The sequence below is a fragment of the Cervus elaphus genome, chromosome 8 (assembly GCF_910594005.1).
Source record: "Cervus elaphus chromosome 8, mCerEla1.1, whole genome shotgun sequence".
NCBI classification, from domain to species: domain Eukaryota; kingdom Metazoa; phylum Chordata; class Mammalia; order Artiodactyla; family Cervidae; genus Cervus; species Cervus elaphus.
In genome coordinates this window covers 1,234,711-1,254,816 of record NC_057822.1, presented here as the reverse complement: position 1 = coordinate 1,254,816, position 20,106 = coordinate 1,234,711, and the positions used below count along the sequence as shown (strand labels likewise).

Sequence of the window (20,106 nt, the reverse complement as noted above, 5' to 3'; positions counted from 1 at the left end):
GACGGATAAGGGGTCGCTGAAGGGTGGGGAGAAAGAAAGGTGAGGACGTGGACAGGAGCAAGCCAGCCGGCGGCGTCAGCCAAGGCCACAGGTGCGAGGCGCCGACAGGGCCCGGGGCTCGAGGCACCACCCCCCGCGCGCGGCCCCCGAAGCAGCAGGAAAGGCCCCGGCCGCCCCGGGACCAGGAGGGACAGGCAGACGGTACCTTACAATCGCATTTGTGCTTCAGCTCCTGCATGTCTCTCCCCCCAACTCTTAGAGCCAGGATGTCTCTCTTAGTCCTGACGCATCTCTCCTTTAGCCTAGTCAGGTCTGGAGAAAGCTGGAGCCCCGGGCAGCCAAGCAGAAGGAGCAGGTGAGGGGCAGGGCAGGCAGCAGACCAGACACGGCGACAGAGGAGAAAGGAGACTCGGGTGAGGCAGAGGAGGGACCGCGCGGGGCAGCAGGATGGGGCCTGGGGACCTGCTGCCTGGGGTCAGCTCCAGCAGCACGCAGCCCGACACGCCAGCCAGCTGGGGGCCGGGGCTCAGGAGCTGGGGGCAGGGGGGAGGGGAACAGCCCAGGCCCCTTCCCAGCGCTTAGAGGACAAGGGCTGTGTCTCCGTTATCTCCCCATCCTGGGGGCCCAGCGTGGGGCTCCTGACAGAGGAAGTTCTTGGTAAGTTTCTGAGATGGAAGGGTGGTAGGTGGCTGGATGGGTGCGTGCAGAGAGGGGTGGCTGGCTGGGTGGGCAACAGACAGATGGTAGATGAACAGGCCCACGGACGAATGGATGGACAGATAAACGGATGGATGCGAGAGCAAGTGGATACATTCAGTTGGATGATTCTACAGCTGGGCAAATGGGTAGAGGGACGAACCGATAGTCATAAATGAATAACAACGTGGATGAATTAGTGAGTGGACGGAAGCAGTGCTATGCTGGTAAACAGTCAACCAGTGGTTCTGCAGGGAAAAGCACCCTGCTTCGCTGTATTTCCGTGGCGCGAGCATGCTCGCCGCGGACAGTTTCAGGCTACCGATGTGACATCACTGAGCGTGAGGTTGGGGAGGGATGTGCATGTTTGGTTCTCGGGTTCTAATGAGCTAGGACCAACTGGCCAGAGCCCGTCACTTGGAGGAAGGGTGGACGGACAGAGGGAGGAACAGCTCGGGGAGGGAGAGGCGGGCGACTGGATGGAAGGACGGGGCTGACTGGCTTCGTACCATCTGGGGAGATGGACAGAGAGATGCACAGACAGCCAGCCACTCAAATGCATGAACCTCAGGAGCAAGGGTAGCAGTTGGCCAAGTGCAGAGAAGATAAGACTGGAACTACTTGTAGGAAGCAGACAAGCAGAGGGGTCGGGAGCATGAGCTCAGAGGCAAGGAGGCTACTTTCAAATCTCTGTTCCCCGCTGACCAGCTTCGAAGTCTCTTTACCTCGCTGAGTGACAGCTTCCTCACAGGTAAAGTGGCCATAGTAACCACCTCATAGTATCACTAAGAAGGTTAAACGGGCGAAGCAGACAGAACCTAGAGCTTATTGAGTGTTCAAAAAAATGGAAGCCAGTATTATTGGACTGTCTTTCAAATACTAAGTGCCCAATATTTGTTGAACAGATGGACAGTTGGCTGGATGGACGGATGGACAGATGGATGGATGGATGGATGGATGGATGAATGAATGGACACAGTATTTTCTTCCCAACCCGATGTGATGTTGAGTTGGGGTTCTACCACTTACGGGCTGCGTGGCCTTCACCACATCATTTAACCTCTCTGAGCTTCTGTCGCTTAGGTTCTCTGATCCTAACAAAATGAGACTCTTTTTTTTTAATGAGACTCTTAAAGCAAATGATACCAACCACTCTGAGGTCTCAGGAACAATAAATGAAACTGCTCTGTAAGCTGTACCATACTAGGCAAAGGTTTGCTACTGATATGCAAAGAAGTAACGGGACAGGGAAAATCCTGAGAGTTACTCAGCCTCCCAAAAAACTGGAGTCCTGTTTCATCTGTTAAAAAGATTGATGTGATACAGTCATGAAGGCCCTGGGCCTCCGCCTCTCTGACCCTGAGGGTCGGAAGGACTAGGCCAACTGCAGCGGCCAGATCGGAGTCACCCAGCTGAGCTCCCAGCTGGTTCTACTGCCCAGGCCTCTGACAGCCAGACCACGGTCACCTTAATTATGAAGACGCCACAGTCAGGAAAACGTTCAGTGCAGCTCATTTCACAGCTGGAAAAGGCACCTCCCACTGACCGTGGCCCTCGCGAACCTGGACCAGGCTTCCAGTCAGGTCTGGGTCAGGGGCTTCTGAGGGGTCCCTCTGCAGACCCTGTCATTCTCTTTGGCAAAAGTCCGCCCGCCGAGGGTTGGCCTGGCCAGACCCCTGCAGGAGGGGCTCCCCTGGTTCTTTCATAGCTGCACAGGGCGCAGGCCCGTCAGTCTCCGAGGACAGGACTCGACACTGCCCAGCTCTGCTGTCCGCGGCCCCGGAGCACACAGCACGCAGGCAAGCAGAGGGGGCCCCGGAGCTCAGGAGAGGCTCAGGGCGGGGGGCTCCCAGGCAGAGGTAGCTGGCAGAGGAAAAGCCCTCCACCATCCGCAGGGGAGCAGGTAGGCCGGGCCCGCGGCCAGGGAAGAAGTCCTCGCAGTGAGAAATTCCAAGAACTCTGCCATGCCATCTGTCTGCTGAGGAAGAGCTTGAGGGTGTGCGGGACACGGGTCCACAGGCAGCCGCCAGGACCCACCTGGGGCCAGGTCAAGCTGAGGGCTCTCCCAGCGTTTCTCAGAGCGCTCTGTGGGCCCCCGGCCCACCCCTGGGGACCCAGGGCTGTTAAAAAGCAGGTGGCCAGGCCCCATCCAGCCCTGGAGCTGGGAGTGAGGCCCCAGCGTCTGCCCCCATGATCCCAATGCCCACGGGAGAGGCCAAACTCCACATACCCCTCCTGCCTGGAGAGGGCCTGACGCTTCCCTCTCGGTCCCCAGCAAGAAGGCAGGGGGCCAGGAACGCGGCCACAGGGGACTCGGAGGGACAGCCAGGGGCTGGGGACAAGGGCTGGCCCAGGCCTGGAGTCCCAGCTGCCCACACTCTCCAGAGCCATGCTGGGCACACAGGGCCCACCCTCCTCTCAAGAGGCTCCCCTGGGGGAGCGGTGGCTTCACAGTCTTGTAAGGGCAGAAGCAGGAAGGGGCCTGTTCCCCGGCTCTCGTCTGGGCTGTTCCTCCCACCAGGGACCCCCCCCCTCCTCCGGCTCCTGCCGCCTCTCTTGGAAGCCTCCTGTGATCAGGCCCATCAAATCCCACCTGCATCGGGCAGGCCATAGGAACACAGGCTCAGGTTCACAGAAAGGCCTGTTTTTCTTCCTTTTTGACAAACCGTTTTGTACTTGGTATCTCCTCCTAGGCCACAAGGTTTCCCTGAGCCTGGGTTGGGTCTTCCTGCCCCCCGAGACCCCCATCCGCACCCTAAGAGGTGTCAGAGATGCTTAACTTTTTGGTTAGCAAGAGGTCAAGGCTGCTCTCTGTGGCCCTGCCGTGGGGACCAGCCAAGAGGAGACTGGGGCTCAGGGGACACCTGCTCAGGCCCTGTCTTCCCGAGGACTGGGGTGCCTTCTTCATCTCAGTAAAGTCTGTCTGAAGACTCCTAGGCGTGGGTGCTGCTCTGGCCTGCACCCCCTCCCCACCAGGGGATCCCCAAACTGAGAAAGGGGTGGGAGGCACTCTGAAAACATGGAGTTGGATCCAGCCCAGGCCTGAGGCCCCTGCCTGCTCCCTGCCCTCCCTGTGGACAGGACTCAGGGACACCTCGCTCACTTGCCTGCCTCGGTCTTTCCAAAAAAACCTGAGAGGGACCCAGTCACCTCTGGTTGGGCATGCCTGTCTCAAAGAAGTGGCTCCCATTAAATCCCAAATCTCAGCATGGACAGCGTCTGCCTTTTGGTGGCTTCTACAGAACAGAGGAGCCTGGCAGGCTACAGCCAGTCCACGGGGTCACACAGAGTCAGACACGACCTAGGGACCGAACAGCCAGAACAAATAGGACAGGCAAGGCTGTCACAGGAGAGGAGGGACCAGACAGTCCGTCCTCTTGGCTTCCGTGGCTCCTTCCGTGAAGTCAACAGAATGAACTACGTTCCAGGCACTTTGCAAGGCTTTGGAAAAGAAGCCCTCTGGCAGCTCTGTCTGAGCCCGCTTGGTCACCTCCCCAGGGCAGAGGGCTGTGGGGTCTAGGACTGATCTGAGAAGCAGAGTTGGTGCTAAGTCGCTTCAGTTGTGTCCAACTCTTTGTGACCCCATGGACCATGGCCTGCCCGGCTCCTCTGTCCCTGCGATTCTCCAGGCAGGAACACTGGAGCGGGTTGCCATGCCCCCCTCTAGGGGATCTTCCCGACCCAGGGATGGAACCCGCGTCCCCTGTGTCTCCTGCACTGGCAGACTGGACTTCACCATTAGGGCACGTGTCATCTCTCAGCCATCAGTGAGGCTGCCCAAGCCCGTGAGGAGGAGGATTCTGAAGCCGGATCTGACTCCGTGAGCATCCTTCTCGGTTGCTGGGGCCGCTGCAGGCACAGCGGAGCTGGGCGGCGCCGGCGAGGGCACTAACCACGCCCATTCTCGGTACGGGGCGCGCCGTGGCCAACCAGCACCGGCGGGTCATTCCCCGTCTCAGGACACCAGGGCCCCTGCTCCCTCTCTCACCACACTCCCGGGAGTCACTGAGGCTGAGCCACGAGTCTCAGCCCTGGCCCTCACCGCCCGGCTCTCGGGGGCCCGGGGCTGGGGTGACAGATGCCCCCTCCCTTCACCTTGGGCTGGAAGGACACTCGATGCTTGGCGGGCTCTGCCTCTGGCTTGGCCTCCTCGCCCGAGTCCTCGCTGTAGCTCTCGAACTCGCTGGAGCTCCAGCCTAGGTCCTCCGGCTCCCGGGGCGCCCTGTCCTGGCGCGCATCCTCGTAGGGCTGGCTCCTCTCCGCCTCTGGGGGCCAAGAGACGGGGCTGGTGAGCGGAGATCCTGCGGCCAAGCCCAGCAGACCCAGTTTCTGAACTCGGGGTGGGCGGGGGCAGGTGGGGGGTGGGGTCAGGGTGGACCTCCGTCTCCGCTTCCTGGTCCATAGCGTGGGGCAAGGAGAACATGACATCCACCCGCAGAGGGAGGAGGACGTGGAAAATGCAGAAAAGCACAAGAAATGCGCCCGGCACACAACAGGCCCAACAACGTCCTCCTGGTGGGGGAGACAGACTGGGAGTCTGGAACATGTACACGTGGCTATGCTTAAAACAGATAGGCAACACGGGCTACTGTACGGCAGAGACAGTAGAGATGTGTGCTCCATCCCTGAGTCGTGTCCAGCTCTGAGACCCCACGGACTGTAGCCCGCCAGGCTGCTCTGTCCATGGGGTTTCCCAGGCAAGAAAACTGGAGTGGGTAGCCCTTTCCTTCCCCAGGGGAGCTTCCCAACCCATCGATCGAACCCGCATCTCCTGTGTTGCAGGCAGATTCTTTACCGCTGAGTCACCTGGGAAGCCCTATAGCACAGAGAACTCTGCTCAACACTTTTTTAATAACCTAAATGGGAAAAGAAAGTGGAAAAGAACAGATACACATGCATGTTTAACTGAATCACTTTGCTTCACACCTGAAACTAACACAAGCTGTTAATCCACTATGCTCCAAGAGAAAATGAAAAGTTAAAAAAACAAATTTCTTCCCCCTATTGGCATCACTTTTCCAGGATCTCAGTGCTCATTCTGGGCCTCTTTGGCATTTTTTAGTGGAAAAGAGAAGACCGGGAACCCAGTTCTGACTCAGGCCCTCAGCTCTGGCCTCAGCACCCTTAGGAGGGACACGGGCAGTGAAGATGTTCTGAAGCACTGAATGACTCGGGTCCCCTGCCCCAGATCTGAGTTCCCCATGAGGCTCCAGGACAGTCCAGTAGGGGGCGCGCCTGGCCCAGCATCCAGGAGTGTTCCCTCTTCTTCCACAGGAAACAGGGACAGAGACCTGGGAGTCCTTCAGCCTGGAGGGACAGGCGCCATCAGGGCTGGGCCTGCTGTGGTCCCTGTAAACTCAGGTTTGAGATGCTGCTTCCGAGACAGGAAATCCACCTTCCTGGGCCCAGAGCCCAGGGTCCCAGCCTAGCCTCCACTTCACTGATGGGAGTTCACGTCCTGGGCTGTTACCTGGACGCAGGCCTCACAAAAGTGAGACCAGACTCCCAAAACTGCACAAAGGTGAAAATGCTTGCTGTCAGCTCAGAGGAAATGGCACTAGGATGGGTTTTAAATTTTATTTTATTTTTGGGGTGGGGGGGGTTAAAATTTAAAAAAAAAAAAATCTGCTCAGAAACCGCACATACTGAAGAGCTGAGAACTTTGGTTTTCAGAGCTGTATCTGCAAAATGGGGATAATAATAAGCTGAAAGGTGAAGGAAATAAAAAAAAGGGATGAAAAGCCCTTAGCCAAGAGCCTGGTACGCGGCAGGCGCTCAGCAAAGAGCAGCTGGTCCTTTCTCATGGGGGCCCTGGGTGGGCTTGAGTGTCTCTGCACTGACCCCAAGCCTCCACCTCCCCACACAGGGAGGCTGGGGGTGAGGGGTGTGGAGAGACTGTCAGCCAAAGAGCAGAACAGACACACGGGGCTTAGCTGGAGACTCTGGTCCCGGGGTCAGGAGGGAGCACGGTTATTTTTTCAGCAAAAGACAATAGTGACCAATGTCTCCAGGGAGTCGAGCGGCTGGAGACCAGGCTGTGCCCTTTCCTGGGGTGACTGTCCCATCACTGCAGCAGAAGCTCCACGACCCATGAGCCAAGGGGCAGAGCTCGGTTCTTGGGGCACCCTGAAGCAAGAACCACGTGGCATCCACTGCCCCTTGCTTCTGGCCCCGGCCACCTACAACCACCTACATGCCACCTACATGCCAGGTTCTCCCAGCGGTCCTTGGCGCCAGAAACTACCACCTCATCCTATCAGATAAATGAGACCAACGGAGCCCAAAGTCAGGCAGTGAGTGGGAAGGGGGCTCCATCCACCTACCACGCTGCCTTCCACAGAGGCCATGCTTACGATCCCCAGGCTCATTGAGAAACACTGTCTCCTGCGGAGACAGAGTCACCAAATTCCTGAGTCTTCAGGGGCCTCACAGACGTCTGCTTCCCCACCTCCAGCCCTGGCTGATGCCTCAGGCTTCACTAACGCTCAAGATCACAGCCTCTGTTTCAAAGCACTGACCACCACCTGCTCAGGGCTCTACTACAACCCAAGGAGGAAGCTAGTACTGCCTGGTTTTACGGATGCATCCGATGAGACCAGAGAGGTTAAGATGTTCTGTGGTGCAACCCTCCCCAAAGCCCTACAAGATCAGGATGATATTCTGATTTCACATGAAGAAGTCGATGCCCAAAGCACAGAACCCTGTGCCCGAGTCAATGGCAGCACCCAGGTAAGAACCCAGGGCTGTGTGTCCACTGGCCTGTGTGGTCTGCACCTCAGTGGACACCCTCCCCATGGAGGGCCCACTGAGCCCACAGGCCACACAGGTCAGCGCTGGGCCTTGGCAGGTATGACGCTCACAACAAGAGCCGTTTCCTGTGGCGTGCACCTGCTGAGGGCCGGCCACAGCCTCGAGAGAGAGCGGGTGTCCCAGGGCAGGCACCCTGGTCCTCAGTCTGCAGGCCTGGAGCTGGCTCTAGGCCACCTGCTCCTGCCCATCTCAGAGTAAACTACAGGACATGCCATATCCCCACACAGGGGTGCCCAGTGAAGACTGTGACCAAGCAATCACCGGCTCGATGGGATTCAGGTGGGAGAAAAGCCCAAAGAGGCCAAATAATGGCTTCAGGCCACTCAGATCTCCCGGCTCTGGGACCTTCATATAGCCACCCGTTCCCACTCTTCCAGACTGGAGACAGCTAGAGGCAGAAAAGGGTTCCGGGCTCCTCCAGGGATGGGCTTGCCGAATGGATGCGTGGATCACAAGCCCAGCCTCCCGGTTCCTGGGGTGGGCGTCGGGAGTGTGCCTTCCGGGGACCCCGGGCCGTGTCGTCTTGTCTGCGCAGCTCTCCTCTTGGACCATACGCTGCCCCAGCACGGTTATGGTTGCCCCTCTCAGACTGGGAGCTCCTCAAATGCAGGGGCTTGAGACGGGGAGCCCCTGAAGACAGGCAGAATCGTGTTATGCAAAAAGCAGATCAAACAGATGTCTATTCAAATTCTGGCTGTGTGATCTGGGGCTGGTGGCTTAACCTCTCTGATGTGACTGTCAACTGGAGCCATAGGCCCTACCCAACCAATCTCTCAGGTTGATTGAGCAGGGGGAGCAACTGTGCTTCATCTGCCATAAAATGCCACCCAAATCCTTTGCAGCGAAGGGACAGAGCACTGGACTTGGAGTCAGAATGACCCAGGTTCAAATCCCAGCCCTCCTCTATAGCTTCCTCCTCTGAAGAATAAGGAAGTAATCCCCTAAGCCAAGGGGCTTGCCAGGTGGTGCAGTGGTAGAAGGATATGCAAGAGATGTGGGTTCGATTCCTGAGTCAGGAAGATCCCCTGGAGTAAGAAATAGCAACTCCCTCCAGTATTCTTGCCTGGAAAATTTCACAGACAGAGGAGCCTGACAGTTTACAGTTCATAAGGTCTCAAAGAGCGACTGAGCACACACACACACACACACACACACACACACACAGCCTAAGTCAAAGTTTCAAACCAAATTACATGAGACAAACCATGAAGAGCCACTGGCGTGTTCAAGCAAAGATGGCTCTTACGGTGAATGGACGTTAAACACCCCTCCTCCCTGGGTGGTCCTCTCTCGAGCCAGGTGAGCATGTGGGCCTGGGCCAGGGGACTGACCTTCCTCTGCCCTGTCCACCCTCTGTGGCCGCAATCTCCCCACTTTCCCAGCCCACCAGGGGCCTGTCTCCAGAGGCAGGCCCAGGCTTTCCCAGGCTTTCTCTGCTGCGTTCAGCTTTAACAAGCTATCATTCCCAACAGCCCTGGGATGTCTGAACTATTAACCCATTTTCAGGAGGAAAGGACACCCCGAGAAGTGAATGACTTGCCTGGGGATCCACAGAACCCAGTGGCTCAGCGGTAAAGAATCTGCCTGCAATGCTGGAAATGTGGCAGGAGCCACGGGTTCAATCCCTGGGTCTGAAAGATCCCCTGGAGAACGAAGGGCAACCCACTCCAGTATTCTTGCCTAGAAAATCTCCTGGACAGAAGAGCCTGACGGGCTATAGTCCATAAGGGTCGCAAAAGAGTCAGACGCAACTTAGAAAAGAGTCGGACACAGTTGGGGATCCACAGCCCAGCAACCCCCTGCCAGAGAAGCCCAAACCCCACCCTATTGGGAATATTGAAGCCCCAATATTCCCCTGGAAGCTCTATACCGCACCCATGGAGCCCTAACCCCGCCCCTTGGACCCCTAACCCCAACCTCTTGAAGTCCTAACCCTGCCCCCACGGACCCTAACCCCTCCCCTAGAAGCCCTAACCCCGCCCTATGAAGCCCTAACACCGCCCCTTGAATCCCGAACACCGCCCCATGGAGCCCTAACGCCGGCCCAGGCAGCCCTAGCCCCGCCCATACAGCCCCAACCCCGTCCCTGAAGCCCTAACCCCGCCCCATGAAGCCTTAACCCCGCCCCTAGAGTCCCGAACACCGCCCCATGCAGCCCTAGCCCCGCGCCAACCCGGCCAGCTCTCAGCCGTCTCCCACGCTCCCTAGCCCCGCCCCATGCGGCCCTAGCCCCGCCCATGCAGCCCTAGCCCCGCCCCAGCCCGGCCAGCTCGCAGCCTTCTCCCAGTCTCCTGGTTTGACTGCAGCGGTTTTTAACAGCAGGGAGGAGGGGCCATGCGCCGGGTGGGGCCGGGCAGGAAGTGCACAAGGAGACCCTCGCCAGGCCCCGCCTCCCCCCTCCGTCCCCCACTCTGTCCAGAAAGAAGAGGCTTTACCGGGCTGCTGGGCGTCCAGGTTCTCGCAGGGGACGTCGTCGTAAATCACATCTTCTTCTAGGGCGGGGAAAGTAAACCGCTCGACTGCGAGAGAAGGACAGGGAGGGAGCACGAATGAGGTTGTGGCGCCCAGTGGGAGGCGGCCGCCAGACTGACATCAGGACTGCACCAGCCGGCAGCTCGCTCCGCCCGCCCGCGTCCCCGCGGCCCGGACGGGCCAGCAGCCTGCAGCCCGGCCCCTGGGGAGCCCCCGCCGGCCACTGCTCTCGGAAGACTGGGACAGCTGCCTCTTCCCGCCCCCAGCCCTCCAAGGAGCCCTCCCAAAGGCCGCGGAAGCCCCGCCTGCTTCAGCAGGCCTGCGCACCTGGCTGATGGCACCTGCAGAGAGCCTGAAGCGACGCAGCACCGGGCCGGGCCGGGCCTCGGAAGCCTCTTAAGCCGCCCAGGCCCCCAGGACTGCCCCAAAGGAGTCACCTGGTGCCCAGAGGTGGGGGAGGGCAAGGCAGCCACCCTGACTACACGTGATGGCAGGGAGCAGGGATGATGGGATTTGGAGAGTGGGGTTAAGGACAGTCCCCCAAAACTCAGCCAGTGGGGTCCTGACTGGTTAAAAAAAAAATCAGCAAATGAGCATGCTATTCCCTTGACACTTTGCTGGGTGGACTATGAGCAGGGCAGAGCACACACATGGGTAGCCATGTTAGTAGCTCCCGAAACAATATTTACAGAGGTCTTGCCCCTAAAATTGGGTGCCCAGTCTGTGCCCTCTTTAGGGACATGCAGCCCTGCAGAGACAGGTTTTGGAAAACCAGCCCCCAGCCCTGCGGGGGACCTGTCCTCCCCCCACAGGCCTTCCAGGAACAGAGGACCAGATGGACTCTGACGTTCCTCCCTACTGTGTTGCCTCCTGTGGTCGCAGGACCTCCAAAGCCCTGTAGGACCCTTACCGCCCCCTCCCACCAGCACAGATTCTGCCTCTCCAGTGGCCCTCAGACCTGCCCACCTCTCTCCAGGTCCCTAGCTCCAGCCGTCGCCTGCCTCCCCCGGACAGCACCCAGCCCCACTACCTTCTCCCAGAGCATCAGTGATGCGACCGAAATGCAGACGTGGCCACACAGCTGGCTCCCTGGCACCTTCGGGAAAGCAGGGCCTCCAAGGCCTCCCCCACGCACCCTGGGAGGACCTGGGGAGATGGCAGCCTCACCGGGCCCTGCTCACCCCTAGACCCTCCCCTCCACCACACCAAGACTCACTGCTTCCCCGGTGACAGGCATCCCCTCGCCCTCAACCTGGACACTCTGGCCCTGACGCCTGCTCCTGTGCTCTGCCTCGGGCCTCGTGGGCTCTCTCAGCTCCCACCCTCCTCCTGGCACCCGCCCTCTGCACAGTAAGCGCCCACTCATGTGTCTGGTACTGCTGCCAGAGGGACCCCCTCGTCTTGGGCACCGGGAAACACCCACTGCCCAGATCGACCTGTAGGAGCTTTGGGGGGTGTGGGGGACAGATGAACAGCTGGATGCACCAAGCCCACGTAGCAAGGCAGCCCCTCAGGGAGCGTGAGCACACATCAGCTCCCTCAGCCTAGAGAAGGGGGGCTCTCCTGGCATCACCCTCCTGGGGCTGAGACCTGGGGGGCAGGGTGGGGAGGGGGACTTACTGCGACGGGAACTCTTCCGCCTCCAGCTGGAGCGCTGGACCTCGGAGAAAGCTGCGTCCACGGCGTCCCCATTGCTCACGGCAGCCGGCCTCCTGCGGGCCAAGAAACGGAGCCGTGAGCCAGGAGGGTGGGACAGTTGGCTCCTCGAAGCCTCAGGCAGCTCCTCACCAGGTGACGGGGCCACTCACCCCCAAGGCCGGGAGTCAGAAGGGCTGGGGAGGCCACGGCTGGGTCGGCACGGAGGAGCCCCTTCCCCTCCTGGCGTCCTCACCTTTAGAAGGCATTGCAAAGCCGGCCTGCTGCTTTACAAGAGCATAAAGGTCAAATGTATTCATCATGATAACTGACAAGGATTGACTGACATGCATTCCTGGCCAGGGCACCCAGACTCTCCTCGTCCAGGGCAGATCCGGGGGGAATCTCTGTGTCCCAGTCACTACATACAAAACAGAGGCTATAGTTGGTGGGGAGGGCTGCATCTGAATGACAAGGACCTGCAAAGTTTCAAAAGACTGCACACAGAAAGCAGGGCTTCATCCCCACAGACACTTGAGGATGGGCTGGACCAGAGATGCGCTTCTGGGAGCTGAGAAGCAAAGGGAACACAGTGGGGAAAAAGCAGACACCACCATAACCAAGTAGTCAAGTGAGCATCCCCAGTGACACCACACAGGTCTCGTGTCCCCAGATATGACTCGACAGGGTACTCACCCCTGAGGGGCTCTGACCCCAAGCCCATGGCCCCAGGCGAATTGTGAAAAAACACCAAACAAGCCCAGACTGGGGGACCTTTCTATAAACACCTGCCCATTACACCTCAACACTCTCAAGATCGTGAAGAAACAGAAACTCGCAGAGCAGGGTAAATGGTGACTGAAGGTCCCGTGAGTCCCGCGTGGGGTCCTGGGACAGAAAAGGAGCGTAGGCAGAGCAGAGCAGGGTGAATGACGCCTGCAGGCCATGTGAGTCCCACGTGGGGTCAAGGGAGCCTGCAGGCCACGTGAGTCCCGCGTGGGGTTGCGGGACAGAAAAGGAGCGTAGGCAGAAAAATGGGTGAAATTCAGATAAAGTGAGAAGTTCGGGGAGTGGTGACATACTGACGCTGATTTCTTGGTTTTGACAAATTCCCTGTGGTCGTGCCGGCTGCCAGCGGTGGGGAAACAGTGTGGGGGTACAAGCAGCTCTGTCTCCTGCCTTCACAACATCTCTAAATCTAAAACGATCCCAAGGTGGAAAGGGTTTGTTTGGGTTTTTTTTAAAGCCCAAGCTCAGGAGACTTCCCTGGTGGTTCAGTGGATTAAGCATCCACCTTCCAGTACAGAGGACACAGGTTTGACCCCTGGTTGGAGAACTAAGATCCGTCATGCCCAGGAGCTACTAAGCCCACCACCACTGAGCCTGCACTCCCCAACTAGAGAGAGGCCTGTGCCGCAAAAAACAGCCTGTGGGCCACAGTTAGGACCCGACACAGCCAAAAGTAAATAAAATATTTTTTAATAATAAAATAAAGCCCATGCCCCCCCCCCAAAAAAAGCCACATCTGCCACCCAGAAGGTAGGGGGAAGGGGGGAGGGGGAAGGGGAGGGGAGGAGGGGAGGGGGGAGGAAGGGGAGGGGAGGGGGGAGGAAGGGGAGGGGAGGGGGGAGGAAGGGGAGGGGAGGGGGGAGGAAGGGGAGGGGAGGGGGGAGGAAGGGGAGGGGAGGGGAGGGGAGGGGAGGAGGAGGAGGGGGGAGGGGAGGGGAGAGGAGGGGAGGAGGAGGGAGAGGGGAGGACCCCTACCTGCGAGCTGGCCCATGGCCTCGCCTCCCCAGTGACTCTCGGGCAGATCCTAACATCCTTCCTGCTCTGCAGGGGACGGCAGAGGAACCCTCCCAGGATCACAGGGCCCGTGAGTGGCAGAGCCGGATGGTGAAGCCAGCTTGCTGGGTCCCGAAGCTGGGCCCTCAGGACTGCATCTCAAGTAACAGCATAGGCGGCTGTGACGCTGGGAACATACCATATCTCTGCTGTCCAGGGAGCCACTCGTGGCTACGGAGCACGTGGAAGGCGGCTGGTGGAACTCGTGTGGCTAAGGAACTTAATTGTTCATTTTATTTCTCTTTAGGTAACTTTAAGTAGCCACATGTGGCTAGCAGCCCCCAAACGGGATGGCGCAGGCCTAAGCTCCGCACTACTGGAGAAGCATCTCAACTCCAGTTTTGCTGCCAGAAGTGAGCAGAGTCACCCCGGGGGTGAGGGGCACGTTTCAGTCCTGGGGTAACGCTTTCTGTCAGCAGGAAGTCAAGGTCAAGATGGGACAGAGCTGGTCTGGAGGGAGCCAGCTGAGCCCTGGTGGCTAACAACAGTCCTAGGTCACCACCTTCTTAACCAGGAGACGCCTCAAAGCACCACGTCCAGCCACTCGGATAAGCTCAGATGGAGCCAAACCATTCCAGCTGAAGTCAGCATGGTCTGAAAGTTTGTTTTGACAGAAATAGACTCACAGACTTAGAGAACGAACTTATGTTTGCCAGCGGGAAGGATGAGGGGAAGGGATACTTAGGGAGTTTGGGAGGGACCTGTACGCGCTGCTGCATTTAATGTGGATAGCCAACAAGGTCCTACTCTATAGCACGAGGAGCTCTGCTCATGTTCTGTGGCAGCCTGGATGGGAGGGGAGTTCGGGGGAGGATGGATACGTGTATGACTGAGTCCCTTCCCTGTTCTCCTGAAACTGTCACACTGTTAACTGGCTGTACCCCAACACAAAGTAAGAACTGTTAAGAAGTTTGCTCTGAGCTGGCGACCAGGACGACGCGCGGCTCTTGGAAGCTGACGCTGGGTGCCGCTTGCGGGGCTTCACCCATATTCGCACCTTTCGTTTCACAGGAATGCACGTGAGGCAGGCAGCGCGGTCCTCACTCTAAGATGGGAAAACTGAGCCTCTCAAAGTCTTGATGACTCTACCCAAAATCACTCGGCTCGTCCGAGGGAGCTGGGGCCTGCAGCCTGGACTGTCCGCCTGCAGAGTCTGCGTTCTTCCAACCAGACCACGTGGAAGGAGGGAATCTGCACTCAGACCTTCACCGACAGCAGGTTCACTGTGCCACAAGGCCACGGAACCTCGCTTGACTCCTCTCCCATCCGTGTTTTCAAAAGGAGAGAAAGAGTGCTCAGCATAGACAGCGTCAGAGACACAAGTTCAAGGCTCTGTCCTGGAGAAATCGGAACACCCAGCAGCAAGGTGTCTCCACTAGAGGACATGGGAGAAGGCCCTGGGTAATTTCGAAAGGTGACATCGAGAACGGATGTGGGTATTTGGGCGTGAAGTCAGACAACTTTAGAATGGATCTGGAAATATTTTATGACATACTAAAAGCCACAGTGGGGTTGAAAATATGAGCCCCTGTTTTTCACATTATCAAAACATAGTGAACTTACTTTTTCATTTTATTTCATTTTAAGTAATTTAAATAGCTACATGTGAACAGGACAGCATAGGTCTAAGCCACTGGCCCAACTAGAGATGCTGGGCTGGGCTGGGCTTCTGCTGAGCAGCTGTCAGGGCACTGGTCCTGGCTTCCTGGGTGGGGAAGTGGGGGTCCGACAGTCACCCTCACGCCCACCCTGACTGTCCCCACAGCCAAGGGAAGCAGAGAGACCAGGAGCCCCTAAGGAGGGAAGAGGCTGGTGCCCGTGGGTGGGCAGGCCTTCCCAGGCCTGGCTAGAGACCACCCACCCCTTCCCTGCACATTGGGGTATCTCCTCTGCACCCAGGGCTCTGCAGAATGCTTGAGAACAAGTGCGTGTCCTTTTATGACCATCGTACAGATGAGAAAAGTGAGGTTCAGAATAGGCAATTACCTTGCCCCAGATCATCTGACCAGCAGGCGCCAGATCTGCCATTTACCTGCAAAGTCTCGTCCTCCTCGACCCCAGGCAGGGGGAGGGAAGGGACCCCCCAGCAAGGGAAGCAGTGGGCGCGGCAGGAAATGAGGGGGCCTCCGCCCACCCTGGCCCTTCTGGCTGCCTGCCACGGCCATACCCTACCCACCCCGCGCCCACCCAGGGCCAGCCCCTCCCAGCTGCTGCCTGGCAGGAAAACCTAATTCTCCCTGCGGGCAAACACTCCTCCTGGGGCCTCCCCGAAGGTTTCAGATAATGAAAGAGCCATAAAAAAGCAATAAGAGGCCAATTATCTCGCCCTTATCTGAGCCTCCTGCACGTCTAATGCCTCTCAGCTTGCAGGTGCAGAAAGGCCAGCCACTAAGACGACACCTTCTTACAAGGTGAGGGCACTGTCACTGCAGGCCACGGGGAGGAGCCGAGGAGGAGGGGCCGGGCGGCAAAGAGGCGGCGGAAGGATAGGAGCGGTCTCCCAGGCCCCCATGGCGGCGTTCAGACTAAGGAGGCCACCGCGGAGCTCAAGGCACCTTCTCAGCCCGCCACCTCTGACTCCAGGGACAAGCCCGGGACGAGGGGGGTGAGTGTCCTGTGACCACAGGGACCTTTGTCCTGGTCGCCCCATTCCGTCAGCCCCTTCACTTGGGGGACACTCGGTGATGACGGATGCCCCCGTCCCCCCAGCCTATTTTGTTGATTTATTTATTATTTTTACAATCTATCTGGCTGCACCGGGTTTTAGTTGAGGCACAGGGCATTCGAGATCTTTAGCTGTGGCATGGGGCTCTAGCTCCCTGCCCAGGGAGGGAACCCAGGCCCCTGCATTCGGAGCGTGGAGTCTTACCCACTGGACCACCAGGGAAGTCCCTCCCAGCCTATTTCAAAGACAGGAAGCCCCACTCCAAGAATGGCAGTGCCCCCAGCCCCGCTGCTGCTGGGCCCCGTTGCTCAGCGGATTCCCGGGGTCCCTTCCCAGAGGCTACACAGGGTGAGTTGTCAGGGAGAAGACCCCCGAGACCAGCATGATCTGAGGATCCTGGCTGGCTGGGCACACACACGCACCTAGCCCCCCACACACAGAGTATTCCAGATGCCTTATTCTCTCCAGCCAGAATACTGGAGGGGGCAGCTGTTCCCTTCTCCAGGGGATCTTCCCAACCCAGGGATCGAACCCAGGTCTCCTGCATTGCAGGCAGATTCTTTACCAGCTGAGTCACAAGGGAAGCCCAAGCATATGTGGAGTGGGTAGCCTATCCCTTCTCCAGGGATCTTCCCGACCCAGGAATCGAACCGGGGTCTCCTGCATGGCAGGCGGATTCTTTACCAACTGAGCTCTCAGGGAATCCCTTTTCAGGACAAGCTATGAAACATAAGAAGAGGGAAGAATTCCACCTTTGGGGACTGAAAGAACCAGAATAACATGAGCCTTATAAGGCCTGGAGCAAACCCAGTCTGCAGCAGACGGCGGGGAGGGCTGGGGCGGCAGGGCCTGCCCGACGTGGCCCGACTCCTGGCATCACCCCTGGAGAAACACCCCCCAGCAGCACCACTTCCACCGTCCCGAAATCCAAGAGACAGAAGAAAGGCAGAAACCAGCAGGCCCGGGGGAAGCCTGCTGCCAGATTCCAGCCCTGGCCATTTTCTAGTTCATGTGGCACATTAAAGCCAGGAGGCCCCTGGAAATCACCTGGGTAGAAGGCTCACAGAGCTGCTCACTGCAGTCCCCTGGGAAGCTCCTCTGAGATGCAGACTCAGGGCCCGCCCTGCGATTCTGTCCCATTGGTCCAGAGGGGCCCAGGGAGCAGTATATTTAAAGCTCCCTGCTGCTCCACTGTGCCGACAGGGTTGAGAACTGCGGAATTACAGACTTAAGGGGCAAGAGACACATGTTCCGGAGCCAACAGCCCTGGGATGAGCCCGCAGCTCTGCCCCGTGGCTGCAGACCAGGACAGTGGCTTAACATCCCGGAGCGGCCACGTGACAGGGTGAATAAGTGCTCTGCTTCCTGCCGTGAGGACTGAGTGAGATAACACGCGTCCAGCACTGAGCGCCTCTCTGTGTCTCGGTTTCCACATCTGTGAAATGGGGCAGCAACACCTCCCTCTCAGGGTCCCAAGGAGTAGATGAAGAAGGCCTGTAAAATTCGGCAGAGGGTCTGGCAAGGATAAGTCCTCCCACACACCCAGGACACCACTTCCCTTCCCCCTCCTCCCCTGCACCCCTCCAGTCACGGGGTCCCTGCACACGCTCACCTCTTCACGCTGCAGCCCGGCCACCCCTCATGTACGGAAGGGTCCTGGGCCCACCTGTCCCATGCCACCCCCCACACGGTCACAAATCCCCTCATGGAATGACCAGAGCGGGAGGAAGCCCCAGGAAGTCGGAGGAGGGGCCCCCGACGTGGTGTCTATAAAACAGCCCTCACTGGGGGTGAGCACCAGACCCCCGGGGAACCTCCTCAACACTCGACCCTGGTCCCACTGCACAGACCCTGGCCTTCTGCTCCGGGGCGCATGCACCCACTTCCTGACGTCGGCTCTGAGGTCACACCCCGGAGAGACACAGCTCCCCTAGCAAGCCAAGAGCCTTGTAGGGTGCTGAATACAGTTTCCCGTGGGAAAACGCTCACCCTCTGTAATTAGGTCAAAAGGTGAGCGGGGAACCAGCACGTGCAATAAAACCAAGCTTCCATAAAATGTGTGTGTGCACTTCACATACAAAGCGAAGATGCTGAGCAGGATGTGTTCCAGCGGTAGAATTAAAGGTTGCTCTTAGCATATCACTTTCTACACTTTCCAACTTTTCTATAATAAATATGCATGACTATTACCAAAAGAGAAATTAAGAGAAAGAAAGGGAGAAGGGAAACATCCCAGGGAACACTGAGCAATGGGTTGGCTGGTGCAGGGCCCCTCGGGGGCCTGGAGCCGCCCGGGACAGACCCGCACACTTCGGAGACGCTGAGTGAGGCGAGCAGCTCGCTGACAGCGTCTGGTCCTCACGTCTCATCCAGCCTCCACTTCAGAGACCACGTGGAAGGTTAGGCAGATCAGACCACGACTGCCCGGGTCTGGGATGTGGAGGGTGGGCGGGATCGAAACCAGAGAGCGCAGAGCTCGGCGCTGGAAGCACCCAGGCTCTGCCTCCTCCCCGCTCTGTGACCTCAGGCTGACGACGTGTGTTCTCTGCGCCTATAAAACGGGGGTGACAGAGCCCCCGCCAGAGTGCCTTTAAGATTAATGGAGGCAGGCGAGTCTCTTAGAACAGGGCCTGGTGAGTAATATGTGCAGAAGACGTGCAGGCCATTATTACCTGGCTCCAGAGCTGATAAAGGCACCCAGACACCGCCCATCAGCCCCCGGGGGGCAGGCACGATCCACCTCGGTCGCCACAGTGCCTGGCATGGGCAGGCACTCAGTACAGAGATGCAGGCTGGAGGGGGGAGGACGGAGCTGAAGGGCTGACCTGGGTGGGCAGGGGGCTTCAGAGGAAGAGCAAAGAGAGCCCCTGCCCGCCCCCCGCCCGCCGGCTGTGAACCCAGCGCCACCACTGGCCGCTCGAGCTCCTGGGAGCCGTGAGGGTGCCTCTCTGGGGCTGCACAAGGGGACCCACAATAAGCCCCTCTTCCCAAGCCTGCTGCGTTGGTCTCCTCCTGCGGCTGTGACCAACGACCACAAACCGAGTGACTTCACACAATACCGATGTATCAACTTGCAGCTGCAAAGGTCAGGCGCCCACAGAGCGTTTCACTGGGGCAGAAGCAAGGTGCTGGCGGGGCCGGCTTCTGGGGGCTCTTGGGGGGAACCTGCCCCTTCGGGCCTCTGAAGCAGCCCTGCCCCGTGGTCCCTCGTCTTCAAAGCCAACGTGAATCTTTCGATCCCTCTCTGACCCTGTCCCGCCCCCCACATGGAAATCCTCGCGATCCCACTGGGCCCACCCAGGTGGTGCCAGCCCGTAGGTAACACAGTCCATCTTGTCTGGATAAGCCAGGAAGGGGCAGGACAGGGACCTCCCGGGAGCCACTGAGAGCCCCTGCAGACAGCCTGGGAGCCAACAGGAAATGCCAAGGCCGCGGGGGGCCGTGGGGGTGGCCGTGGGAAGCGGCCTGCGTCCAGGAAAACAGGGAGCCAGAGCCCTGTGCTGGGCGCTCACGGCAGCCGTGAGTGTGCAGGGTTCAAAGTGCACGAGAAAGGCAGGCTCCGCGAGCTCCCACTGACGGGTGGCTCTGCAGTCAGACAGGCTCCAGCCCCGCTACTGACCAGCTCCGCGACAGCTCGGGCAAACTGCTTCAATGCTCTAAGCCTCGGTTCCCGGTCTGCAAAGCGGGCACAGCGAGTGACCCCGCCGCCTGGGGCCGCGTCACCGGGAGATGAGATCGCCCACAGGAGACACGTAGCTCAGAGCGCTCGGGGAGGCAGCTGACCCCACGGCACCGGCCGGGCCAGCCCCTCCGCCCTGGACGCCTCCCTTCCCGCTGGCCCGTCCTCACCCCCGCCAGCCGTGAGCCAGAGCCTGGTTCAGAGATTCTGCCTCCTTTTCACAGACACTGAGAATCGCCCCGCAGACCTGCCCCTCTGCCCATCAGAACCCTTGTTCATTCAGCAGGGATGCCTTCAGCACCGGCCC

The 20,106-nt window shown here is 58.8% G+C and overlaps 1 protein-coding gene across 11 annotated transcripts in view; it reads right to left on the bottom strand.

Moving 5' to 3' along the window:
* ARHGEF10L (Rho guanine nucleotide exchange factor 10 like) overlaps positions 1 to 20,106 on the bottom strand; it is a 153,131-nt gene that overhangs the window by 76,849 nt on the left and 56,176 nt on the right. For 5 of the 11 annotated variants that reach the window (XM_043908952.1, XM_043908951.1, XM_043908956.1 and 2 more), the window contains exons 5-9: positions 11,787 to 11,900; positions 11,599 to 11,690; positions 9,942 to 10,025; positions 4,792 to 4,961; positions 206 to 322 (exon numbers count right to left, since the gene is read on the bottom strand). In XM_043908952.1, the coding sequence (XP_043764887.1) occupies positions 206 to 322; positions 4,792 to 4,961; positions 9,942 to 10,025; positions 11,599 to 11,690; positions 11,787 to 11,900 (577 nt within the window). The remainder of the gene's footprint in view (positions 1 to 205; positions 323 to 4,791; positions 4,962 to 9,941; positions 10,026 to 11,598; positions 11,691 to 11,786; positions 11,901 to 20,106) is intronic. The other 6 variants (XM_043908958.1, XM_043908959.1, XM_043908960.1 and 3 more) reach the window with 4 other exon arrangements.